General features: G+C 39.5%; 2 protein-coding genes across 8 annotated transcripts in view; one reads left to right on the plus strand and one right to left on the minus strand.

Annotated features, from left to right (window-relative positions):
* ORC3 (origin recognition complex subunit 3) overlaps positions 1-3,675 on the minus strand; it is a 38,075-nt gene extending 34,400 nt beyond the window's left edge. For 2 of the 3 annotated variants that reach the window (XM_010707641.3, XM_003204365.4), the window contains exons 1-2: positions 3,564-3,675; positions 1,139-1,193 (exon numbers count right to left, since the gene is read on the minus strand). In XM_010707641.3, coding sequence (XP_010705943.1) covers positions 1,139-1,193; positions 3,564-3,587 — 79 coding nt within the window. In that variant the 5' untranslated portion in view covers positions 3,588-3,675. Of the gene's footprint in view, positions 1-1,138; positions 1,200-3,563 lie in introns of those variants that run through there. The other variant, XM_031552535.1, reaches the window with a different exon arrangement.
* An 18-nt stretch (positions 3,676-3,693) lies between these two features.
* The window catches only part of RARS2 (arginyl-tRNA synthetase 2, mitochondrial), a 33,390-nt gene continuing 9,982 nt past the window's right edge, over positions 3,694-27,101 (plus strand). For 4 of the 5 annotated variants that reach the window (XM_031552537.1, XM_010707642.3, XM_019613104.2 and 1 more), the window contains exons 1-12: positions 3,704-3,814; positions 3,939-4,012; positions 4,582-4,687; positions 7,164-7,247; positions 10,436-10,533; positions 11,796-11,851; positions 13,366-13,449; positions 17,024-17,100; positions 20,942-21,097; positions 22,677-22,783; positions 23,340-23,435; positions 24,745-24,805. In XM_031552537.1, coding sequence (XP_031408397.1) covers positions 3,776-3,814; positions 3,939-4,012; positions 4,582-4,687; positions 7,164-7,247; positions 10,436-10,533; positions 11,796-11,851; positions 13,366-13,449; positions 17,024-17,100; positions 20,942-21,097; positions 22,677-22,783; positions 23,340-23,435; positions 24,745-24,805 — 1,038 coding nt within the window. In that variant the 5' untranslated portion in view covers positions 3,704-3,775. Of the gene's footprint in view, positions 3,815-3,938; positions 4,013-4,581; positions 4,688-7,163; positions 7,248-10,435; positions 10,534-11,795; positions 11,852-13,365; positions 13,450-17,023; positions 17,101-20,941; positions 21,098-22,676; positions 22,784-23,339; positions 23,436-24,744; positions 24,806-27,101 lie in introns of all 5 variants that reach the window. The other variant, XM_019613105.2, reaches the window with a different exon arrangement.

A 27,101-nucleotide genomic window follows, 5' to 3' on the forward strand; every position in this document is an offset into this window, starting at 1 on the left:
CGTGTTTTTGTTATTATACCAAAGCATAATATTCTTTCTGTACCACCAAAATTCAAATTATAGGTGCAAACACGTACAGAAAGCCTTTTCAAGGTCAAAGATTATTATCAGCCACAATTGAAACTTCACATTTTCAAGTTTGGGTTTCCAAATTCATCACATGCACAGCTAAGTTATGTGTTCTCATCAACAGCTGTTAGCGGGCAAAGCACCTCACTTCTGCTTCTCTCTTAGGGGTAGTTCAGTCAAATTCATTTCTTGGTGACAAAGTATGTGCTAACTGGAACATGTTTAGGAGGATTTACCCAAGTATTACAAATCTTGCAGAAACAGAAAGATCATATTCTGTAAATTATAAAATTCCAATGTGGTTTAAGTGCATAAGTCTGGGTTGTTAGTGCATTTACCTCGCAATGACTTGGAATGAGAGACTGGATTATATTCCCTACCTCTCACTCCATGAGGCACAGATGTGCCAACCCTTACAGAAAAAAATAACTTGGGACTAATTTTGAAGCAGGTGTTGTTTCAAGTCCCCTCTGGTAATAAATGAACCTGTGGTGATTTCCAGATGTCTGCCCATACTACTTTCCCTTCCGTTTTTTTAATACACAAATTGTCACACTTCTTGACAGCTCTGGTGCTGCCAGGAAAGATCAAAAAGCTTCAAATCTGGGAATAAGAACAGCAATTTCCCTGAGCCACCTCCAACAACAACTTATTTATGGTTCCAATAAGACTAAATCCCATTCAGTCTTCCACAAGTGACAAAGAGACTTTATATAAACACATTCTGGGGTGGAGATAAATATATACAAGAAAGTACATGGGATGTCCACATGTGGCTTTTGCTTAAGGTTATTGAGGAAAAGAAATAAACTACTGACAATAGGATAAGAACTACAAATGGAATTAACTTCTGAATCCCATAGCTTTAAGTGGCCCATTCTAGTCTTCTATCGTTTGTCAGTCAGTCAGGAAATAATTTGAGGTAGCATAGAAATGAGTTCTCTTGTTAAAAAAAAAAAAAAAAAAAAAAAAGCAAAGATAAAGCTAGCTAGCTATACAATCTTGATGGCTCAAGACGAAAAAAAAAAAATCAACTACTTGCCAACAACATATACCAAAGCGTACTAACCTGTTGTTCGAGACACCTTTCTCCTCTTGGGACTTGGTTTAAAAACAAAGCAGCCCTGGAGAACAGCAAGAAAAATAAAAACGTCAAAATCAGCATCAATCTGACTGTGACTCCTGAGGCCACTTTGCTTCCCTGCTAAACTTAGTGCTTCACTAAACCAACAACTAGAAATGAACTGCCAGCATTCTATGGATACCAATTTGTTTATCATGCTTTATTTTCCTGTTTCAAGATGGAAAAGCAGTGGATGCAGTATCCCAGCATCTCTGTAAGGAACTTGTTCACCTTTCAATTACGTTCTTCAGCTCACCGATCAGGTAGAGCAGCAAGAAATGAATCCTTGAACTTCTCACGCACCTTCATTCAATAAGCTTAAAAATAAGATGAAATGATTCCCCAGGGACACATCAATAGAGTTTTCCCATTAAAGGTTCAGTTAGAAATAAAATAAAGCAAGACTGGGATGAATGGAGGTGATCCAGAATAACGCAGTCACTTACAGAAGCCAAGGATACCCCTTATCTACAGAGGCCAAGTTCATCCCAACTCAGAAAAGATCACAGAATCATAAAATCACAGATGGCTTGGGTTTGAAGAGACCTTAAAGTCCATCCAGTTCCAACCCCCTGCCCGGGGATCCAACCAACCTGGTCTTGAACGCCTCCAGGGATGGGGCACCACAGCTTCTCCAGGCAGCTTGTGCCAGCATCTCACTACTCGCTGAGTAAAGACTTTCTTAGAATTATAGAACCCTTAGAGTTGGACAAGATCTTTAAAGGTCATCTAGTCCAACTCCCCTGCAGTGAGCAGGGACATCACAATTAGATCAGGTTGCTCAGGTCCTGATCCAGCGTCGCCTTGAAAGTCTCTAGGGATGGGGAATCCACCACATCTCTGGGTAACCTGTTCCAGTGCCTCACCACCCTCACTGCAAGACTTTTTCCTTACATCCAACCAAAATCCACCCAACTATTTCTTCCTAATATCTAACCTAAATCTCCTCTCTTTTAGTTTAAAACCATTACCCCTTGTCTTATCACTATCAGTGTAAAAAGTTGGTGTCTATTGATTATCATGAAATCACTGAATGGTTTGGGTTGGAAGATTAGCCAGTTCCGACTCCACTGCTACATGCAGAGATACCTCCCATTATAAGCTCCCAAGTACTAGAAGGCCATAGTGAGGTCTCTCCTCACTCCCCAACTCTTACTGTGAGGTTACTGTGCTAGAGCAAGAGTGAAGAAAAGCTACAAATGTTCAAGTCTACAAACAGACTGATCCAATCATTTGTTTCCCAACAGAGATACTTGCATAAACAAAGACCACTGAACTCAACCAAAGATAGTTCAGCCAATGGTAAAAGAATGATAAGTAAAAGTAAAGCTCCAGAATGATGCTCAATATTGCTCACAGATGCTAGTCTGTTGGGTGACATTGGACATGTTATTTCTGTTCTGAACCAAATATGAACTCTAACTCCAATACCTATATTAGCGTCTGAAAAACAGTTTTAGGAATCATAGAACTGCTTGAGTTGGAAGGGGTCCTTAAAGGCCATCTAGTCCCACTGCCCTGCAAGGAACAGGGACATCCACAGCCAGATCAGGTTGCTCTGAATCTGGCTTGGCCTTGAATGTCTCCAAGGATGGGGCATTCACCAGATCTCCGGGCAACCTGTTCCAGTGTCTCATCACTCTTATTCTAAAAAGCTTCTTCCTTATATCCAATCTAAATCTTCCCTCTTTTAGTTTGAAACCACCTCCCCTTATTCTATCACCACAGACCCTGCTGAAGAGCCTGTCCCCTTCTTTCTCTCAGCCTCCCTTTAGACACTGGAAGGCTGCCCTCAGATCTCCCTGGAGGCTTTTCTTCTCCAAGCTGATCACCTCAGCTCTCTCAGCCTGTCCTCATGGGGAGATGTTCCAATCCTCGGATCATTTATTTCACCCTCCTCTCTGCTTAAGTCAAATGAAATATAAATGCTGTCCACTGAATGCTTTACAAGTGTTTTATTTCCAAACACCACTCAGCGTAGCAGAGGCCAGTATGTAAGATGGCCAAGTGCTACATGGTGGACATAGGACACAACGCAAGGACCCTTCACTATTCATATACGTAAAAGCAACAGCTGATTTGAAAGGGAAATTCACATGCTCTGTGTTAAAAACGAGCTTGGTTTGGAAGCAGCTCCGTTCGCTCCCGACAGCAGTAACGGCACGGTACCGAAGGCTCCCGCTGCACCTCGCAGCTCAGCGGGAAACACGAGAGAAAGGCGCTATGCGATCACCGCCCCACCACAGGAAGTACCAGACCCGAGGCTGCAGCGCTGCAGCCCGGCTCCCCTCAGCCGCCCTCCGCCCGTACGTTTCCCTCCGCCGCCGGAGCGCGGCCGGCGGGAAAACAACGTCATTCCTCCCGCCCTCACCTTGGAGAGGGAGCGCGTGCTCATCTCACCAGTCCCGCGCTAACGGACGGACTGCACCAGGAGGAGGGGCGGCACCACCCTGCGCTGACCCTCGGCGCATGCGCAGTAGGGGAGAGGCCAAGCCTTCGCCTCTCGCGGAAAGGCGGGCGGCCCTCGGCGGGCGGAGCGGTGGGGTCAAGGGGCGGTGCTGACTTCCCGCCTATAGTACCGCCATGGCGGCCTGCGCCTTTCGCAGGAGCATCGCCCATCAGGTAGGGTGCTCGCCGCAGCTGGGCGGCGGGGAGACCGCGCGCAACGCTTCGTGGTTGCAGGGAGCGGGGTTTTTCTGGCGTCTGCGTTATGCTTAAGCTTTTTGTGCTTTTATTTCAAATGCAGCTCTCCGAAGTTTTGGATTTGGCACCGGAGAACTTAATGAAATCCATCTCTGCGGTTCCTGTCTCCAGAAAACGGTAGTTTGCATTTAGTCCTGCTGTGCTGATCTCTTTGTTCGTTGGTACGAGGCTTTAACGGGTCTTAAGGGAAAAAAAGAAACTCAGAAAGCCCTAAGCCAATGTACCAGCCCAATTATAGGATGCCTAAATCCAATTAAACTGCTGTTGTTGGTGGTTTTTTTCAAGCAAGTTCCAAACAAATGTTTGCTTCAAAATAGGCAGTGCTTAAATGGCAAACGTTTCAATGTTAATGATCTCAGGGTGAAGATATTGTGGGTTTTTTGCTTTGTGTCATGCTTGAGAGATGTAATGGTAATAGCAGGTAAATGGCAACTACTCATGAGCATAACCTTTGTTATTCTGAACTGGTAATCTTGTTGTATGTATTTTAGCACTGTATTAGTTAGAACAAAGGTAATACTGAGCCTTCAGATGTATTTTTCTGACCATGGTGTATTCTCACATCTCTGTGACCGGGTTATGCTTGCCAGCTGGACTTGCCATACTCTACGTCAGTTTGGATTTGTCAAATCTCCCCATCATTTCAGTATATTTCTTCCCTGACTTTCATATGTTCTTTTATTCAGGCATAATGCTGATTTCCAGTTTTCCATTGCTTCCATAGAAGAAGGCAGTTCTAGTGATTACATTGCACAAGATCTTCAGCTTCGAGCACAGAAGCTAGCTGAGAAGGTATGCTACCTTTAACAGACCAGACTTCCAATCCCTCGCTGCTTGATATCGAGGTTTGCTTAGAGGAGAAGTATCTTTGTGGCCATTCCAGTCTATGGGAGATGGCAGTAGCTGAGGCATTGAGAGTAACTACAGTATAAAAAAGAAGCAGCATACAAAACAAGATATCCAGAAGTGATTCAAGCCTTGAAGAAAAAGAAGGGACAGGGAAGAAAATAAAAGTCTTCGAGGAGTTGGTGTGCATCAGGTTGGAAGTGGGATCAGAGAGGTGATTCTAGGGTTTGAAAAAGATCCTTCACAATCTCCAAAGATGTGGCTGATGCCAGTGAAGAGGTAACAAAGTTAGTTGCAAAGAGGCACTAGCAAGAAAATAAAAGAGCAAAAAATTCCTTATCTGATTTAGAAAGAACAAGTTTTAGAAGCAGTCAGTAGGGTTGCTATTTGATCAGGAGTTAACAAGGATGAATAAAACAATTGCAGTATTATTGAGATGCTGAACTGTTTCTTCATTTTGTTCTTCGCTGCTGAGATGTTGAAGAGCTCCATACCTTAGAACCATTTTTGTAATAGGTGAATATTCTGACTTAGAGCAAGAGCTGGTGTTGCCCAGACAGATTTACCACTGAAAGTTCTGAAGCAGCAGTAAGATGATCTGGAATCACAGAGTAATCCAAATTTGAAAGGGTTTCAAGAGAAGTTACCTGCAGGTTGCTGTCAGTTTTTGGTTGAGGTTGCTCAGAAGTTTTGAAATCCACTCAGGTTTTATAAGCCTCCAGGGATTTGACAGCCTCTGTGGGCATTCTGTCCAAGTGACTAACATAGCAACAATTCTTTAGCAAGTGTCTTGTCTGTCACTTTGAAAACAGCCCAGTTCCCAATGATTAGAGAGTTGCAAATGTATCTCCCTCCTTTATTGTTTGTGGCTCAATAAATAAATCTTGGCCACAAAGTCTCATGTTTACAGGGAGAAAAGGTTGTAACTGCAAAAAGGAACAGACCATCAATATAAGCCTCCAAATTGTACACACTGTGCTGGTTAACGGAAGGAAAAAATATCATTGATCTCTATTGTTGTGTAGTGGATAAAGGCAATGCATTTATTATCATTTCTTTAGACTGATCACATCATCACTCCACAAAGAAGATGAACAATGTAGAAATAAACAAAAAGAACTGTTATATGCAAAACTAGCATTGGAATAGAGAAATGTATGCAGTGATGAGTTTTTGTTGTGATAAGCAGTTGATAGTGCCTCAAGGTTCAATAGTATGGCCTTAGTGTCTTAAGGGGAAATAGGTCACAGCATTTGAAATGTGGATATTTAGGTTAGAACGGGTGAGACTAAAGCAGTTTTTGTTGACTAAAGTAGCCCAAATAATGCAGTGTGATGCTAAATGGAGCACAATATGTTCTGATACGCTGAGAATTGCCTGTCATTGGCTTTTGATTTTTGCCTGGGGATTTTTTGCTTCATCTTTGAACTGTTAGTTCTTTGCTGAGGGGGAACTTTTATTACTATTATTTTTGTGTGCCTCTACACAGCATAAAGGCACTCTGACCCAAGCCTCAGGCATGAGGAGGTCTGGTTACTGTAGAGCTATATCGTACTTGGAGGAGAGGTCCTTAACGCTATGGAGAGGCCAAGTGAGCGCTCATACTAAAGAGAGATGAAAAACACTGGAATACTAATGACAGCTTATATAGAAAACGTTTAGCAGAGCAAACAGTATGGAGCAAGTGCACTGGGAATTTTTCTGTCTGCCTCTTAATGTTGGTAAAAAGGACCTTCAGTAAAATGGAAAGGTGATAAATTCTGAGTCAATCCAAGAAATATTTATTCATGTAGCTCATGAGTAAACAGTAGAATTTGTTATTGTTGGAGCTTGTAAAGGTTAAAGAACTTAGAGCCTAACTGTGATTGCATCTCCTGTTTGTCATGTTCTAAACACAAAAGCTATAAAAGGGGTATAATTTCTTCCTTGTGCTGATTGTGCTTCAGTAAAAATTAATAGCTTGCCTGTCTCTCTCATAGGCATTAACCAAGTTGTGTGTGATTTGTTATTTTATTGTTAGTTTTTGTAGGAAGTTTCTTGGCTCCCAAACATAGCTAGTTTGGTAAGGAAGAGGCCCGAACTCTCAACCTGTAAATAAACAAAATTTGTTTAAACAGGAGGTCACTCACAGTCAAAATGAAACAGAAACTGGGCACATGCAAGGACTGAAAATAATGTGTGATGTTTCACACTGAGTTTTGCATTGAGTAGTCAGAGCTGGTGAGCATGGATTAGAAATAATCAAATCATTCTTTATCAGCAGGATTGATTCAGTGATCCATTTATGGTTGCTTTCAATCAGATAAATAACATGTTAATTTAATCCATTGTGGATATTAAATTTTGAATGGATTGAATTAAAATTTCCCTGTTCACCTGTTTTTTTTGGGGGGGGAGTGACTGTTTTATCTTGTTCTTTCAGCTGAAATGTGATGCTGTAGTGAGTGAAATCAGCACTGGTCCAGGAACAGTGAACTTCACAATAAACAGGGAATTGCTAGCAAAGGTGAGTACAATATTTCAGACATGTTAAGGTAAAAATAAATTCCTGAATATAGAATACTCAGTCTTAGATATTTTCTATGTAGAACTGCTTGTTTTTCATAGATTTTCTCCACGTACCCCTGATGCTGTTCCATAATGTAGGCCTAGAATTCAGAAAGAGGATTGCAGAGGTGTATCTTTTTGAGGAAACAGTGTATCTACCCTTTGTGATAACCACCTTCTTTTCTTTCTTCCCTGTTTCTGCCATGTGCTTTGAGTTCAAGGTTTTGATTTTGCATATAGAGAGTCTCGCTTAAGTTAGGAAGGATGATAAAAAGATATCTGAAATAACAATATTTGACCACAGATCTACTGTTGGAACAACAACAAAAGGGAAGATGTGTTTCTCAAAGGCCAATGTCTGACTGAAACTGAAAGCTTAATTTGTTAAACCAGTAATTTAGCACGCTCAATCTATAAGAGCAGTGTTTCAATTGCACTCAGTCTGGATTATTTGCAAGGGCTTCATAAAGACAGGTGTCTGGCTGGCACTGTTAGACTGGGAAGTGAATGAAAGCATTGTTAAGCCAGTTGAACTAACTTGGGAAGCAAGCTCCATTGTTGTTCTTCAGGGTCTTAATCTAAGCAGTTCTTAGGGAAACAACACTGTGGTCTTAGAAAATAAGCTTTCTGAGTAGGAAATCAGATCTTGAAGCTCCCTTCCTACCAGGACTTCCACTGAATCACTTGAGCTCATAGCTGTCTTATACTGAGTGATAAGTCTCTTTTTGTGAATTGCTAATGGTTAGGCATTCCTATTAATCAGTTGCTTTATTTGTTACCAAAGACATCTCTTGAGATTTTCATCAGCTGTCTGTAATCCATCATGAACATAACAGCTGACTATTTGCTGAAAGAACAGTGTTGGTGTTGAATTTTACTCCTGGGCAGGGTTTGACAAGATGCTGTCTGTAGGTGGATTCTTGTCAGTACAATGGTTGAAGCAAAACTACATGTCTGGCACAGTTGAGTTTAGTTGGAAAAAATGTGGAAGTAAAACACAAAATTTTACATTATATCACTAAGGAGATATGACTAAACTGTGGCTTTCACTAGTAAGAAAAGCATATATACTGTAAATTTGATGATTTGTGTGTGTTTCTAGCTTACCTTATGTGTCATAATGACCACTACATTAAGGGTTTCTCTACAAGCACAGCTCACTTATTCTACTTTGATTTCTATTGCCAAACAATTTTTAAGATGACCTCAGGGGTGGGTAAAAAAAACAAACAACAACAAAAAAAACAACTTTCTGCTGAATGGAATGAGATTTCCACTTGAGTTCAGATTGTTAGAGGCCTGTATCATCTCCAGGAAGTTTGTACAATACTTAAGGCTTCGTATATTAGGTTTTTGGAGTGCACTGGCTTCTCTGTGACAAACTTAAGTATGTGGGGTGCACATACTTGACAGGTACTTAACTAGCTGCATGAATGGATTGCTGATAGTATAGTTAGCATAGGATTAGTCTTTCCACAAACTGCTTTCAAGCTGTTGAAGAACTATTTTGAGGGATTTTAGGCAGTTTCCATACTTTCAAAGCAGACGTGCTTTTGTACAGATGCTTTCTAGTGTATTTACAGGCTTGCAAGTAGGGAAAGAGGTAAAAGGGTGTTTTGACACATGAGGACTAAATAGGTGGCTTGTTTTGGCGCTCAAGGAATAGAAAGCAGGATGGCTTTTGGTGCTTAGCAGTTTTAGTAGAATGTGACTGTATTAATTTTTTATTATTTAATCCTTGTGGACTTAAGTGATTTGTTGTTCTGAGGAGGCTTGAAATTCCTGCAAGTCTCCTGTTTTTTCTCTTTCCCTGTTCTGTGTGCATATCCTCCTCCAACACAAAAAGAGAAGAATATTAGGCAGATGTTATTTCTAAAAAAAATAAAGAAATACAGTGAGCATTGATGGTAAAGTAACTAGAAGAAAATAGGTAGATATATTAATCTGCCTTATGTACTAGAACAAAAAATGGAAGCAGCTTAAATTTATATTACTGAGTTTAGAAGTAGCTATGTCTCTTCTGGTTTTGCCTCTCATAAACTCCTGGCTGATGTTTTTGTATCCTATTAAGAATGATCAGACCAATAGGTACTCACTCGGGCTCTACCTGCAGTGAGGTGATGAAGAGGGTTTTGCAGTAACTGTCTTGTTTCTTAGATGGGCTTTAGTGGAAGTCATGCAGGCAGGGACTCTTGGACTTCTGTCTCAGATTTCCTAAAGAGTAATAAAAGTGTGCTGTTCGGGTAACCTGCATAAGCAGGTGTTCGTGCAGTTACAGCACACTGGATTTTTTTGCAGGCCTTCAGTCACAAGTAGTTTGTGAGAGATCTGATGTGTCCCAGTGGGCTGGTTGGGCCTATGTGATTGGGCCATGCTACGCTCAGTGGGTGTTGTCTGCATTCACATGTTGGCAAAAACTGTAGGACAAGACTTGTAGAAATTCCACACAAATGGCCAAATTCCTTGAAGTGTGCCTTGGTAAGATTTATTCATGGGAGGAGGGCACTTTGAGGGATCTCAAAGGCTTGCTATGTAGCTTCTGTTATTAATTCAGGAAGGAAAAAACAAAAACCCAGCCCTTCTGAGAACGTTTGAGTATGTAAAGATATACATTCTCTTGTTAAGTCTACTGCTCAGAAGTTTTACACGGTACATTTTATTTAAAATGTGTTACGTGAATTAGGCATGGCAGGGGTCCTGGTCAGAGTAAATTCAGGCTCCTATTTATGTGAGAACTCCTTTGTTTATATGAGGCTCCTGTTCTACCCAAGCTCTTTAACTGACTTGACTTTTCTGCCTACCAGATACTTCTGGCTGATTCTCTTGCCCTTTCATGTTGTCTAACTAAACCAGTGATTTTAGTAAGACCTACACTTCCTGCTTTTAAGTTTTTACCAAAATCAATGCAGATTTAAACCAAAAATCTCTGCTTACAATTTCTCTGATTGCTCTTAACTGATCAGATTCAGCTTTACAAATTTAATGGCATTTCCATCTGCTACCATATCTTGTTTGTTTGACCATCTAATTGCTAATGTGAAAAAAAGACTGTGGGATCAGACTTCTGTGTGGTTGGTAAAGTTTTCCTGATTGTGTTTTCTGTTGTTGAAACTTATTTTCCTTCTTTTTGTCTTCCTTCTGCTTTAGACTGTTCTGCAGCAGGTGCTGAAAGATGGCACACGATATGGAACAAAAAGTGAACTTTTCTCTACTGTGCCTAAACAAAAGGCAGTGGTTGAGTTCAGGTAAGCACACGTGATGAGTCTTCTAGGAAAACTGCCTTGTCTGACAATTGCTATTCATTGCTGTAATGTTTGATGCCTGTGAAATTAAAGCATGTTTATGATATTGTATTCAGTCAAATTTAGTTCTTGACACATTTACCAAGTAGAATATGTTTTATCTAGGGAATTGAGGTGTGGTGTTTTTTTTTTTTTCCTAGAATATATTTTTGGTGCTTGAAAAGGTCATTCCTTTTTCTCATTTAGTGTATGGCAGCATTCAGTTTTCAAATAGGTTTCTTCTATCTTGTCATCAAGAAACATCATCTGAATTTTCAGCCAGCAACGCCCACCCTTGGACTTCTGCTTCCTAACCTGTTACTTAGCTTTCCTTAATGTATTAATTCCTGACTCACCAGAGTAGCAAGGCATTTGTCTTGATAAATCTTCTAAATTTCTGGCCCTGGAAATTCTGCCCAGTGAAATTTTGTTTGTGGCCATCTGCTCATGGAAATAGATGTGTCTGACTCGGGTATCCTTATGCATAAAAAAATTTGTGTTCGCTTAGACCCATTTTATAGGCTTTCTTAGTCAGAAAGTCAGCACTTATCTTGAATCTGAAACATGAATGTTGGAGCTGAGCTTCCATTTTGTTTTAGAGGACAAACAGTTGTGGGCACACTATTTCTTTTTGTTGATAAGAAACTACAACCTATAAAGAGCTAGCTTACCTATTTTGTAGTATTTTCCGTGTAAATGCTTAAGAAAAAATAATAATATGCCACTATTGGAAACTTAAATTGAACAGAAATACAAGAGAGAAGCTGAACAAAACATTTGTTCACATTGTAAAGCAGTGTTGGAAGTTTTTCAGCATAAATATATGCTGTTTGCCAGTGTTGAAGACAGTTGGTAGAAGAAGTTGTGTTTTAAGATACTGATTCTTGTATACAGATTCATCTGTTCCAGTATCAGATTTGTCTCTAATAACAGTGTGAAGAGAATGACTCGTATGCCCAAAACATGTAAAATGTGGGGAGATAGGGTAAGTCCTTTGTCACTTGCACAGTTGGAATTTAGAGGGCTTTGCTGTGTTGGTTTTTACTGTAACACTGGTTGCTGATGTTTGATAGAGAGATGTGCTGTCTGGAACAGAAGCTAATCAGAGAATTATAAGGGAAAACTGTGGGTTTGTTGCAGTTTGGCTGTACAAATGAATCGAGTTCTTCTGGCAATGTGGCAGTCTTGTACACTGAACAAACATTATTTGTGAACATTTGTTACAGCTCCCCTAACATTGCCAAAAAGTTTCACATAGGACACTTGCGTTCCACAATCATAGGTGAGTGTGCATCTCTGTGTGCCCCAAAAGGGCTGCTTTGTCTTTGTGATTCATTTGACAGGGGATTGCTGCTAAGCTTTCACTCCTCTCGTGGACTGGCTGTGTCAGGCTCTGCTTGCTAATTAAAAGCCTTTTACTCATTATGCAGTGAGGAAGGAGCGTGGTATGTTGCTGGCAGATTTATTAAGTCACACATAATATAGTTTTATGCCTTCGAACATTAAATGAAGTAGTTCAAAATCATTCCACAAAGACACCCAGTGCAGTTTCCACTGAGGTGTTATGAATGTCATTTGAATTTTAAATGTCTGATTTGCACTGGACTGCAGAGCAGTCGCATAGTTATGGCTCAGTGGCTGTCTTGGAAAGCGTTTGCTTTTATATGTTAATTACTTGATGCCTGTATTGCTAACACAATTGCTGCCATTTGTAATGGAATAATTAATTTGTTTATTGTGCAGTACTCTAACGGCATATAGAAAACATTTTCTCATTTTATTTTTTTCTCTCAATGAAATCTTTAAATTAGCAGAAGACCCTACAGTATCTGTAGAGCTAATAATGTATTATTTCCAATAATGTAGCACGTATAATAATTAGCTACATAAAATTAATAATTCTGCCTTTCCATTGGCTGGTGGTTGAGTGTTGTATTTTGGGCTCTTTGTTTCACTTCTGGACCCTTTTATATAGAAAAAAATATTAAAAAATTAAAAAAAGTTTTGTCCCAGAAACAGAATGAAGTGTCTACAGGGAATGGAATGGCAAGAGATTGCACAGTACAGCATGGTGTTCCTGTAGCAGAAGACAACAAAACTTTCTGCATCCTTTTTATATCAGTGTAGTGATTAAAAAGTACCATTGAAGCACAGAGGAATGGAGAAAGGAGAAAGGAGTACACGTATTTCTTTGTAATTTGGTAATATAACAAAGCTCAAGAGAGAGATAAAGCATTTTTGTTGCAGTAACAATTAGAACAAAGGTGTGCTTATGTGATATTGAGTTTGGACCATATTAGATTCATAGTGTGTGAGCTGAAGGGCTCAGTACTGCTCAGCAGCTTAGTGTTCTCTGTGTAACTTCACAATAAACAGCAGTTTGTGAGTTTCAGTACTTGCTTAACCTCCTACTATGAGGTTACCTGGCTGTGAAAGTGGAGTTATGCATGTTACCATGGATTTGTGAATATGCAGGAAGCCCTTAAAAAGTGTTTTTCATGTCCATGCACTTTGTAATGTGTGCAAACAGCAGTGGTACAAACATACATATCTGTATGAGACATTTCATAGCATTTTTCAAATCCAAAAAGTCTTTTTTGATTTATTTTTTTTTTCTTGCTTAAAAGATTATTGCTTGAAGTTCTGAAGAATTTTAGTCACTTCTGTGGAGCAGTCCATCTGATTGTATTCAAAAGGGAAGTGGAGAGCAAGTCATACAAAACCAGAAAATTGACGTAGAAAATTGTCAAACATGTACAGTTCTGAATAATAACACCGATTTTGATTCCTTACCAGGAAATTTTATAGCAAATCTCAAAGTTGCACTGGGACATGAAGTAACAAGAATAAATTACCTTGGTGACTGGGGCATGCAGTTCGGTATGTTTTCATATTTGTTTCTCTTATTCCCTTGTATAACACGGTCAAGGTTTTTGGCTTCAATTTTTGCAAGCACATTGGATTCATCCTGGGCTCATAAAGGCTTATAAAAAGCATTACTGTGTTCACATGCATATAATGTCTCCTTAAAATATTAACAAAACCTAGTCTGATTCATTGTCAGTGTGACCTATTCCACTGCTCAAGAAGTATGGGGGGATATTCACCCTACAGTTTCTCCTTACCTCAGTAGTTCCTCTCACACAACTTGTGTTATTTGGGGTAAATATTTTGCATGTGTTGATCGTACTCCTGGAGCCCCAGGAGCTGAATAGGCTGCTGTTGCTGCCTGCAGACAGAATGCACATGCATTGCCATGTCTGTTACGTGTCTGTGATACTGCCTTCCTTACTCATATTTTGCATTTGGAAGAGTAAACTTGTTAACTTGCCTACGTACTTATGCCATTCCTGTGTACAATAGTTGTTTTTTTTTGTTGTTTTTTTTTTAAGTATTCTTGTATTTAGTTGTTTTTGTGTGTGTGGTAGCATTGTCTTTATCTTTTGTTGTTGTTCCCTTTGGAAACAAGTTTGTTATTCCTAGAGAATAGCTGGCTTGCATAGTAGCTGCATTTTGACAGGTTAAGACCTGAAGTGTTTTTATTGGTAAAGACATCCCAGTACTTCCCCCAAAATATTCAGTTTTCTTTAAAAATGTAGCAAAAGAGAAGTGTGTGAGTGGAGAATATGGAAGTGAATAGGCCCTTGAAAGCCATCAATCTTGCAAGTGTGTGCATCTGCATGCACACACATACATGCTCCTACATCCTCTGAAATGTCCATCAGATATAAACACTGAGAAATCCTCTCATGTGCAGCCCCATGTGTGTTGATAGCTATTCTCTGACTGGAGTTCATTTCTGTGTGAATACTAGATCTGTTAGTATTGCTGTCATATGGCAGTCGATCTGTGGGAATCACAGTGCTGTTGGTTTCTGTTGAATTTAGCTGCATTCTCTCCTTTTCTAAGGAGGCACACATGCACTTCAAAGCTGATCTTGTCAGATTTTTAAGCATTTTAAAAAAAGGCAGCCACGCTCACTTCCTTGTTCTTGAAAACTGGGTTGGCCAAGGAAACCGTAGAGCTGTCACGTAGCTTTTGCAGTGGGATCTGAAAACTGTGTCAATATATACAAGTTTTTCTTTGAATGGCAAACAAAAAGTGAAGCTCATTCAGCTCTTCTGCTGCCCCTTTGGTTGAGCTGATACAATTGCTTGTGGGCATTTCAGTGAATCAACTTTATGAATAAAACTGGGTTAAAAATCTAGCAGAAATACCCTGCTTGTACTCCATTTATGCATCCAGGTTCAGCAGTATAGGTAACGTACCTAAAAGGTATTCAGTTCTACCCATTCTACCTCTAAAGTAAATTCCTGAGATTGAGACAGCTAGAATGTTCTCATGGCTGTGAGAGCAGTAACGGAACATTTTTTTTCCTTTGTGAAATTGTTTCCTCCACAGCTTTTCTGTCATGATCCTACTTCTGCTCTGTTTTATAGTAGAGTTTCACTTCACTCAGGATGTATTTCGTAGGAATTGAATGCAGAAGGAGTTAACCTAAAATTCAATAAATTTCATCATTGCAGATTTCTTTTACTTTTGCCCCTTAGACATATTTTTTTTTTATCACCAGCTCTTGTATAAGGAATGTGGCAATGGCAATTATGCAATGAAATGCAATGTAGGTAAAGGGCTTCTCAACTGACCTCATTCATTCTGTCTTTGAAGATACTAAATTCCATTCACATGTCTAAATATCAGTAATGTTATGTATTTTAGTGCAAACTTTCTAGAAAGTATCAAGTTGATAATGTGTGTTACTTACATACACACATACCTGTTGCCCAGACCACAACTGTGAAAATTGTACTTTGACAAAGTGATTTCAACCGTAGCTTTCCAAAGAGCTGCTCCCTTCTTTATTTGGGCTGGCTCAGCTGAAATACATGACAGGTTTTATATCAAACAATGTAGTCATGCTTCACAAAATTATAGCATAGGAATATTAGTATAATGGTCTTTCCCCAGAAGCAGTGCTATAATTAACAATCTGTCAGTGTTTCTATTACAACTCCTATCATCAAAGGCTTTAAAAAATAATAATTGAAAATGAATTTTGCTGAAACATGGCAAAGCAGTCCTCAGCCTTCAGGCAGTTTTGGGGCAGGTTTCTTAAGGTAACCAATCTTAGGTAATCTGTCTATCCATCTTCCTGGCAGCCTGCTGCTAACAAATTCTGAGCACGTTGGCCAACCTGAACCAGATCTGAAGAAAATGTCTCAGAGAACAAAATTATTTCAGTTTTGTGACACTTGACAGCCAAGTAGGTGTAGAATACAATGTAGTGCCCTCAGGGAGAGACAGTTAACTTCTGTGCTTAGCCTGTCAGCTAACCGGTCAGCACATCAAAGTCAAAATCAGACCCAGCACGTGCTGCATCTTACCAGTAATTGGCACATGTGACAAGGGCTGGATGACAGAAACCTATGGAAGGTATTTGAGCTGAACAAAAACTGGAAGTCTTGCTTGGGGGTAGAAGTATGAATCCAGCATCGAAGAGTGGAGTGTGTAGGTACTCTAATGTCCAAGAGCTCAGTAGGAAACCAACTTGTAGTTGCTCATAAAACAAGTTCTCTTTAAAGAAACTCCCTTTCAGCAGGATCTGACTCATTTTGTTTCCTAGACTCTAGCTTGTTTTTCTTATCTAAATCTGCCACAGCTCGGTGTTTCCAAGAGGGAAGTTCTTGAGATAGTGCTGTTTGTTTAGCTGCAGAGAGTTTTTCAAAGGGGCGCCTGCGTGCCCATTCCTCAGCTGCTGGCTTTACATCAGTCCAAGGCCTTGCTAGCTCAGGGGGGAGAGACAACTTGAAAAGCACCCTCAGATAATCTAAGAGGCAACAGGGTTTGTGTTGCTGGATTACTGAATGAGTTAATGAGCCCTTTTGACTTAGACAGTAAGATTGGGATTTGAATTTCTTGCCCTTTCAGATGGCTTTCGGAAAGTGCTGAAGCCAGATCAGATATGTGAAAAAAGCAAGCTGCACATTCTCAGCATTCAGAAAAAAAGTTCCCTTGAAAGTATTGCATGAGTGGTATGCGAAATACCATGTTATGTCCCAGTTTCTATTGTCCTTGAAATGATAATACTGCTAAGGGAGGAAGCCAGACAAGGAGTTCTGAGTATGTTCTGTCCCTGGACAGTTTCCTGTATGTGGCTTCTAATTTTCAGCTAGTTGCTGCATAGCATCTAATTTTGTCTACAGATCTAGAAACAAATTCCATTTTTGAAGAATTGAAGAAATCAACATAGTATTTCATACTAGTTTCTAGCTGTTACAGTTCTTTTCATGCAGTGAAAAACAAGCTATGCTTTCATTTTGCTTTTAGAGCATACTCTGTTGTATTGCTAAAATAGTAAGGAATTATTACATTCGGTGTTAAGATTTGCTTGTGAAAACAATAAAACAATACACTCTGAGCTCTTGTCTAACTCTACATTTATTTGTTGTTCAAGGCTTACTAGGTGTGGGTTTCCAACGGTTTGGCGACAAAGAAAAGCTGAAATCCAGTCCTTTACAGCACCTTTTTGAGGTAAGTTCAGAGAAGACCACCTAGGGAGTTCAGAGAGCAATCCATTTAGCTTCGCTGTCAATCTTGCACAGTGATGTGTCTGCAGGGTCATCATGGATTCACGTAACCCACATTGGGTTTGAAGTGCTTTGTTGAGAGATGAGTGGCCATGTCAGCAGAGACGTTTCATCAGCTGGAAAAACACGCCACCTATGGGGGAATAATTGAACGGATGGTTAGCTTGCATTGGCGGCTGCTGCTGCTGCCACAGACAGCTTGACTGCTGTCACTGTCCACCTACCTGACTGGCACAGATGATGACCGAGCTTTGGCTTTGGCAGTGCTTTGGAAATGGAAGTATCACATCTGATGCTGTACTATATTGTTTACCAAAGCTGTATTCAGTTACAGTGAAAAGTGGCAAATATGCTATGAAAATCTTTTTTTTGCTTGTTTTGCAGTAAGTAGTATTTACTTTCCACTGTGTAGCACACAACTTGCTCCAGTTTGGGGGAAAGGATCTATAAAGTGTTTTATATCTACTGTGAAGCCTTAGCATGTGTATGTAATGAGAAATGATTGTCATTTTTCAGAATACTATTCAGGAATACTATTCCAGCTCTGCAGAATGCTTGCTTTCTTTCAGTAGTGTAAAGAGCCAGTGGTAGTTGCAATTTCCGTTGACAAGCATTCATGAAATGTCTTTCAACAGCAGGGAAACTGTTTTATTGCAGGAAGGTGCCCTTTTGGTTGCCCACTGTAGTGCAGTGCAAGTGTTGTAGACAACATCAGGGGCAAAACTCAGTGGACCCCCAACGGCTCCGTGGTAGTTTAACAAATCTTGTTTCTTCAGAACTAAGAGGTTTTGGATGTTGGTTTGCACCATCCAAATACATGTGAAATCTTACAAGTCAATATTTATTTTCTCCTCTATACCAGTTTCTATGGCTCTTCTTGTTTCATATAATGCAGTAAGGGGGGGGGAGAGGGGGATGGGGGAAAGAAAATGTTTTTTGAAGCTTTCAGTACTGAAAGTTATCTTCCAGTGACAACATGTGCTGGGTATAACATATTATATATGTGAGAGAACGTGAATTATATACTTGTACCAATTAAACTCATTCAAGGAATGGCCACACCCTCCTTTAAAAGAAAGATTTCAGATGCTGCTGTTGGGGCTTTCTCCAGGTTCTTGTGTGACAGTGTCAAAGTGTTCTCTTGCTACAAAGCTGAGCTCTGCTTTATTCTCTGAGCTGGATGTGAAAACTGTTGCCAATGCTGGTGTTTGGACAGTGTGTCACAAGATAACTCTTTTACAGGTACCTGTTTACTGGCAAGGGAACAAAATATAGTTGAATGCTTGGATACAGTACAAATGGAATACACATTAGGCAGGTTGTTTATATAGTTGAATAGCTGCTTCTGAGGTTGCTGGCTTTTTTGACATACATGCTGCTCACCTGTTTCCTCATAGAGTTGTAGAATATCCCAAGTTGGAAGAGATCCATGAGGATCATTGAGTCCAGTACCTGGATCCATTCAGGACTGTCCAAAATTCAAACCTCTGAAGTAGGACAACTTCAGAAATGCAGAAAAACTTAATTCTGGAAACCTAGGGAACCTTGAAGTGTCAGTTTAACCTAGGTGCTTCTGAGATGAATGAGTTCTTAGCATGAGTGTGCTTTAGAGCTGTAGGACTGATTTCAAGACAGAAGTAGTCATATTCTTTTGATTATGCATTGCTGTGTATTATTTAATTTTCATTTATAATTTTAGTCTATTCTTAGGATTTAAAATGTACCTGCCTGAGTTTTATAGTAAAGCTTTAAAATATAATCTTTAAGGCTTTATGGCCTTAAAATTACTTTTACATTTAGTGAACAGCATTCAGTTGAGCTATGAAAGAGTCTAAAGCAGTAGTTGTTTGAGTCTGTGTTGCAGTTTCTCAAATATTCCCTGCTTTTAACTTCCTTAGCTGGGTTTCCAGTTTACGTTAGATTCAGAGATATGTTTCAAAGTGGTAATGTTCTGCTGTTGTGTGAAACAAAAGTTCTTTACAGAGAGAGTGATGAGGTGCTGAACAGGCTGCCCAGAGAGGCTGTGGATGCCCCGTCCCTGGAGGTGTTCAAGGCCAGGTTGGATGGGGCCCTGGGCAACTTGGTCTAGTATTAAATGTGGAGATTGGTGGCCTTGCTAGTGGCAGGGGGGTTGGAGATTCGTGATCCTTGAGGTCCCTTCCAGCCCTGGCCATTCAGTGAAATTAACTGCTCCTGTAGTTAACTAAAAGGAAAAATCCGTGACACAGTTTCTATATAAATAAATGTGTGGATAAATGTGTATTTCCAAATAGCATACTTTGTATTTTGGCTAAGTCAGGTGCAAATATGCCTTTAACATTATTTTTGCTTTATAGCATCACAGATGGGGAAGGGGTTAGAGTGTGCACAGCTACTGTTTGGGGCAGAAGGAGCATTGTTCTTGGAAAGGGTTGAATTTTCCTTCTACTTTGTTCCCTTTTTTTGTGCCAGAACTAAGCAAACATTAATCTTTGAGGCTTGTCAGCAGTACTTTAAAAAATCTTGAGACATAAAAGGAAGGGGAAAAGTTCAAGAGTTTTGCTGTGGAAGCTTGTTTTTATAGGCTGTAGCCATTCAAGCAAGATATTCTTGCAGGAGTGAAGTTTGTATTATCAGGATTGTGATGATTTGGGGATGTAAGCTCTCTTACAAATACTTAAAAGTTAATCAGCATTGAACTATTTGGATCTAAATAATCAGTGTAGCCACTAATTACTTTAATTAGTTTCACATAATACTTTAAATTTAAAATATTTTCTGTGGTCTTTCCGAATGTTACATGTGGAAAGAATCACTGGTCAACCATTTGGCCTTTAGATATAAAGGAATTTGCTTATGAACAAGGTTTTGGTGTACCTAGGTAAGATCAGCTAATAGAACAGTTGGTAATACTTGTGGCAAACTGGCTGCATATGTGTGTGCCCAGTCAGGTGTAGACATTCATATGCCTGATTTCAGCCACAGGTAAAACATATGTTAGTATGGATACAGACTACTGCAAGTAATCTGAGTGTAGTGAGGCACTGGCACAGGCTGCCCAAAGAGGTTGTGGGTGCCCTGTCCCTGTAGGAATGGTTGGAGGAAGCCCTGGGTAGCCTGATATAGTGGTTGGTAGCCCTGCCCATGGTAGGGGGATTGGAACTAGATGATCTCTAAGGTCCCCTCCAACCTAAGCCATTCTATGGATTCTAAGTATGTGAGGTTTGGATCGCAACTGGGTTTTATTTGTTTTGGGAGATCTTTTGTTTGCTGGTTTGGTTTTAGTTTTTGTGGGTTTTTGTTTGGTTAGTTTGTTTTTGTTGTGAGGTTTGGGGCTTTTTTTTTTCTTTGCTTTTGTACAACATTGGGTGTACAAAATCTATCTAGGATGCTGCTTTGACTGCCATCTCACTTCTAGGCAGTGCAGTTGTTTGAAGTATCAACTTTGTGCTTCTCTGAACAAGAGTATCTGATTTAAAAGTCTGTAATGGCTTCCCTTTCATGCAAATGATTTCTTCTGTATTCCACCATTGCACTTCTTTCAAGGTTAGGAAGATGATGGTAGCAACAACAGTGGAGAATTATGAGATTAGTCTTATTTCAAGATAAACTGCACCCTTTCCTTCTGAAGTTTAGGCTACTCATTCATGCTTTAATAGGAAATCTGTTTCTTTAACAGAGCTTTAAAATTTTTAAGATAAAAAATGTCACCTTTAAATCTATTCTGTATTATTCTTGTAGAACTTTGATTATTTTTATTTGAGGAGAGGATTATACTTCAATGTTTTTGTGCCATTTTATTTTAGGTGTATGTGCAGATTAACAAAGCAGCAGCAGATGAAAACACAAAAAAGCTGGCCAAGGATTTCTTTAAAAAGCTGGAGGAACATGATGAGCAGGCATTGTCACTTTGGAAAGAATTTAGAGACTTCAGTATTAAGGAATACACCCGAATTTATAAGGTACAAACAATCCATGCTTTTTCTGTGTTGTTGGTAAAAATGGTCTCCTTCCATCTGTTGGTCCATTTATCTAATTGTCAGTGTACACAGCACCTTTTCTTCCAAGAGATTGTGACTTAAGAAAGGAGGCTGCTATAATGTTGTGAATTCATTGTCTTTCTGGTAAACTTCAGTGTTTTGGGGAAGATGTTTCTAAATATGCCACGTTATGCTGCCTTCTGCTTGGAAAAAGCATGGTAGTTGATAAAACATCCATGTAGAATGTCACTTTAGTTGTTGGCAACTGATACAGGTTTCGTTTAATGGAGTCCATATAATTGGCCTTTTGACTAATTCTCCCTTTTTAGAAGCCCTAAATTCAAGATTATGGTGCTGAGCAACAATGCAAATCAGTGTTAGCTAAGTGCTGCTCAGTTTTGCTTTGTTTGTTGTCAGCAACAACCTATTCAATTTAAGCTTCCATGTTATAAATTTACTGGGTGATAATACTGTTCTTGCTTTTCTGATCTGATACTGCATGCAGAGTTGTGTATGTCACAGGTTAAATTGACTGAAATAAACTAAAGCAGCAGGGATTACAATAGTAATCAGCACGTAAGTTACCTGCACAAAGAGCTCAACTAGCATACAGCCATCTATTGTATACTGTAATCTCAAGAATGGAACCAGTTGCCCACTGTTTGATGGGAGAAGTTTGTGCTATTGACCATGAAATCACTACTATGAATTTGTGAAACAAGAGTGGAAGTACATCTCCTGTCACTGAACCCAATCTCTTGGTATTAATGGTGTATAATCTTTGCCCAGAACCAACTGAATCCGTCTGAAAACTAACTACTAAATTCATGCAAGTATTCTAAATCAACACTTCCTAAGTAAGGCACAGTATTGATAATTCTAGTGGAAACCTGACCTGTTAGGGTAGGTGGAGTATTGAGCTGTGTGCCACTTCATCGTGATGGTATGGTCATGCATTGCTGATGACATTGCAGCCAGGTCTCACACTCACCATCCCTTTTTAAACAATTAAGTACCTAGAAGGTGAACAGACAGCTTTATTGTCTCCAAACCTTTTCTCTTATACTAATACTTTGTGCTCCATTTTGGAGTCAGCTAATCTTTACCAGGTGTACTTTGAGCCTTCTAGTAAATATGATTTCTGTATGTGTAGCAAAGTCTATGAGCAGCTTCTGCTTTCTTTTCCTTCTTTTAGTGTCCTTCTAAAACAGGGTTGGTGTCAAAGCCAGGTAGCTTATTTTCAGTCCACTGGTTTCACCTCTAGCATAGTAAATAATGGCATACCTCAGAATTTCCATGCCCATCACTCTTTCCAGTTTACTCCTAACATCTCATGAACATTATATCCAAATTTGTATTTAGCTCCAGGAGATGAATTTTAATGCAGAAATCAAATCAAAATCTAAGCATCTTTTAACACTGAAGTGACATTTTTTTTGGAATAAAATCCATCTTAGTTCTCTATCTGACCTGTGGCACAGACCCATCGTTGGACTTAATTGGAAGAAATTATCTCAGTCTAACTGTGTTTCTCTTCTTTCATATTCTTGGAACCCTTCAGCGTCTAGGAGTGCACTTTGATGAGTATTCTGGAGAATCGTTTTATCAAGAGAAATCCCAGGAAGTTCTAAAGATGTTGGAGGATAAAGGGCTCCTTCAGAAAACAACGTATGACCTGGTTATTCAGCCTATTAATGTGTTTTTTTTTTTTTAACAGTTATATTTCACGTAACATGACTGACGTGTGTATATAACCTAAAGAAGATTGTTTCTTTACGTATTTCCAGTAGCTATTCTAGTAGAAAACAACAGAATTTGTGCAATCATAGCAAAAATTATTTGCCTTTTCTCGTGACGCAGAAGGCTGGCCATAACAAATTAGGTACAATGACAGTGGTCAACTCTTAATGGGCTTTTAGGCTGTTGATTAATTTGGTAACCATATGTGCCAATAAATATGCAGAGTTAGTTAAGATCCTAAATGGGAGGGAAATAATATTCACAGAATGCACCAGAACATGGTGAGGTGTGTTGTTTTGTTGGTTTTTTTTGACTTCAGCAGTAGTAACAACGAACTTAGAGGAATGGTTGTTGATAAGACTGCAAGGAAGTAATCATTCAAGTAATGGCATCCTGTGACAAGAGGCCTCTCTCTGTCTTACCTGAGGTTACTTGTATTTTGGACTGGGATTGCAGTTCTTCAGCCTTCTCTCTCAAATTGCAGAAAAGGGACCGGAGTTGTGGATCTTTCAGAAAAGAAAGACCTCTCGTCACTTTCCACGGTCATTCGTAGTGATGGGACATCTCTTTATATAACAAGGCAAGTTATCTGTTTGTGTTTATAAGGATTGGTTTGGCCACCAAGACTTTGTATGTATACATTTGTAACTGATGGTGCAGATGCAGATTTTGCAGCTTTTTATTTCTGGGGTGGAACACTTGACTAATGGGTAATTGTAACTGGAATTAGCAATATAACTATGATGGGATGAAAATGGCTTGGGAAAAACAACTGGTTTTAAATAGTTTTCCTTCCCTTAACAGCCTGTTAATAAATCTCCTCCTTCCCTAAGTAGTAACACTTTCTCCAGCTGCTAACTTCAAAAACAAAGCTGAGAACTCTTCATCAAAAAAAAAAAAAAACAGTTTCAAATAATGAAGGCTTTAGAAAAACCTTTTCTGTTTACTTACAGTGTGATGCAGAAGGAAGAAAATGGTTCAATGGTGGTTCATTTACTCGGTGAGCCACCAGCACTGTACCATCAGTTTCATCACTGTTTTTCTCCCTTCTTTCTCCAAATTCCTTGTGGGTATTTTGATATGCAAGACTTGATAACTCCTAATGCCTGTAGGAAGCTAACTCCTTTGGGTGCCTCACCCTTAGAGACATGCACATACCTGACTCCAAGAGCACTTCACCTACATGATGAGTAGTTCAACTTGATATTCATTATCAATCACATGTGGACATACAGGCATTTACTCCAGTCTCTTCAGTTGCTGGCATCATAGTGACCAGAATGACCTGAAGTCCTCAATTTCAGTGACTGATACTTAGGCTTCCAAACACGTACATACACACAGGAGAGAGAGAGCCCCCTCTCCCAGGTAAGTTAGAAATTGAGTTTAATGAGAAGGGGACAGACAGTACCAACTAGGTACAGGATGTGGTCTACCAGCCAGCAGTGTTTATGAGCAACCTGCCTCTTCTGTCGTCTTTTCCCTCTTTTTCTACCTTTGATTCCTCCCCTGAACATCTCATAAATCTTGTGCAAAATGCTGTTCTTTTTGTCTCATGTCCCCTCAGCATTAGAACCTGGAACCTAATACTGAGCACTGACTTAGTTTTCCAAAATAGGGTTGTTCCTTTCGTGTCTCCCAGCGGACTGGTTTTCCTGTAGGCAGAAACCAGTTTTATTCTGCCTATAAAACTGTCTTCTCTGTGATTTTCTTAGCTAATGGTATAGAAGATGATTTGAAGCACCTCTATTTTGTGTAAGGTATGCACATGCTCTGATATGGCATTCCTCCTCCCCTCGACAAGAGTAGATAATTTTCTTAAGTGGCAAAAAAATGAGATGTGTTTAACTTTAGTGGAATTCCCAATAGTTTCTCACTATCTCTTTCAGAGACCTCGCTGCTGCCATAGACCGAATGAATAAGTACAACTGGGATACTATGATTTATGTGGTAAGTAATTCTAGATTCGCTGAGTACTTTGAGCCTGACTCCAGCAATCTGAGTGCCTCTTGCTCCCAGATCCGACTGGCACTGAGTGTTTTTGGCAGTGACAGAAACAGGCTTCAGTGCCCAGAGGCTGTGCTGCAGTGTGGCAGTAGTTCCTGGTTCTCTTTCAGTTCACGACCCACGGAATGGCTGAAAAATCAGTTCTGGGGCTGTTCTCTGTTTGAAAAATTAATTGCAATTTGTTTTAAAGCAACTTCTTCCTCAGTTGACATTGTATTTTCTATATAAATGTTGTAATTAGTATTTTTTTAAAGCTGTTAGTGTTATAAGGGGTGGTAATATTATAAATGAGTGTTCTGAAATCTAGATTTACTGAGTCTTCATATATTATCTGTGATGTAAATTTTCATAGCTTTGAACAGTGCCTTCATTTTTTTTTTTTTGTTAGAAACTCCTCATGAAGTACTGTTTAATCAGTCTGGACCATGCAGTTGTAGATGGAGATTGGTTTTATACTTCTGCACTTGATTGTTTTCCTTGTTAACAATTCCAGCTGTATCAGTAATGAATAGCAGGATTTTCTTCTCAATTGTGTGAAGCTTTTTCTGCTTTAGAACTACCAAGGATCTAGCACATGATGCTTTTCTGAAAATCATGTTCTGTTATTTGAAGTCAATTAATGACCTGTGGAAAGAATCTGCAGGTTTCTGGCACATGGTAGTGCCTGTGTATCTTCTATGGTACAGCTTTCTCAAAAGCCAGTCCAACACAAATACCACGATCCAAAGGAGAGATCAGTAAGCACAACATTAAATACCCAGGTAGTGCAACTTTCAGTTGAGTTGCATTCCTCCTTTTATTTTCAGCCTTCAGGAAGTTTCTACTGAATTGACATTCCAACGTGTGATGATAGAAGACGTGATCATAGTTGTCTATTTTATATTGGTTGGTTTGTTGGGGGTGGTGGTGGGTTTACTGCCTCTCTCTGGCCAGTACATTCTAGATCACTGATGTCAGAGAGCAGCATGGCCATGAAAGTGCAATGCATTAGGAGTTAGGGAAGCTTCCAGCTAGTTCATGTGGCAGGTAATTATCTCTATATGCACTCCGTAGCGTAGGTGCCAAGGGAGAAGGAACTTAGTGGAAGAAGAAAATTAGTGGGTATTTTGCACAAATCAGGATGTGGGCTGAATGTTAAGCTAATGGAGTGAGCTAATGTGCATGCTCCATTAGATTAACATGTATGGAAACAGCAGTCTTAAAACTTCCTGGTTCCTCATAGCTCAATCCTAATAACTGAGTTTTTATTTCCCTAAGATCAGCTTGTTTTTAAGTTTTAATGCTGTAAATCAGTGCATTTGCTGGTTTATATTAAAAGAATCCTTAGTTCATATAAATGCAGTGATATGAGCATAATGTCCAAAACATCCTAAAAAACATGAGGCTTGCTAAGAAGTGATGATTTCAGCTGAATGTTGCACTCAAATCAGGAGATGAAAACCCTTTTGTATGTGAAATATAATCTCCATTGTCTGCAACCTTTGCCTGTGTTGTAAGGGACCTACTGTCGTACATGGAAAACAAAACTTGTTTCTGTCAGAGAATGTAAAATTTCTCATGAAACAGGAGAATAATCAATTTCAGACAAGGCTGGAGCAGAGGAAACAGCAGGGCAACATTGACCAGTGCAGTGAGCTGTCCTGAATCTAAACTTTGTGAAGTTTGTTGTGAGATCTAAACGATCTTCAGGCTTTGTTACAGATACAGAGAGCTTTTCCAAATGTGAGATGCATGGAAGAGCTTGAAAGGATGTGTGTGAAACACTGACCTCCACTGTCCATTCATTAGCCTTGCCTATGAATCTGCAGAGGGGAGAGGGGATGCACAGGAGTCCAGCAGGTTATGAGGAACTGTGAAAGAGGAGGCTTTATGCAGTGATAGAGTTAAGAAAAAACTCATATAAGCACTTTGCTGCTCGCTCCCTGTCTTGGAATACCAGACAAATAAAGAAGTTATTTGTTGCTAGTTATTTGATTAACACAGCAGTATATTCAGCCTTATTTTTTAGGGAGGGAGACTCCTAGCAACATAATCAAATAAACTGATGGGAAAAATGAATGTTGTAGCAACAGTTGTGGTTGAAGTACCTGTGAAGACAATTGTTAGATAGAAGAAAAACTTCAGCAGAGACAACCTTGAGTCATAGGAGAGAGGAACTGGAAGAGAGCATAAACGCATCATTAATATTGAAAATAGAACAATTTATGTTTTTTTATTTATTTCTTAAATAAATTTTGCA

Source organism: Meleagris gallopavo, chromosome 2 (assembly GCF_000146605.3).
Source record: "Meleagris gallopavo isolate NT-WF06-2002-E0010 breed Aviagen turkey brand Nicholas breeding stock chromosome 2, Turkey_5.1, whole genome shotgun sequence".
Taxonomy (NCBI): Eukaryota; Metazoa; Chordata; class Aves; order Galliformes; family Phasianidae; genus Meleagris; species Meleagris gallopavo.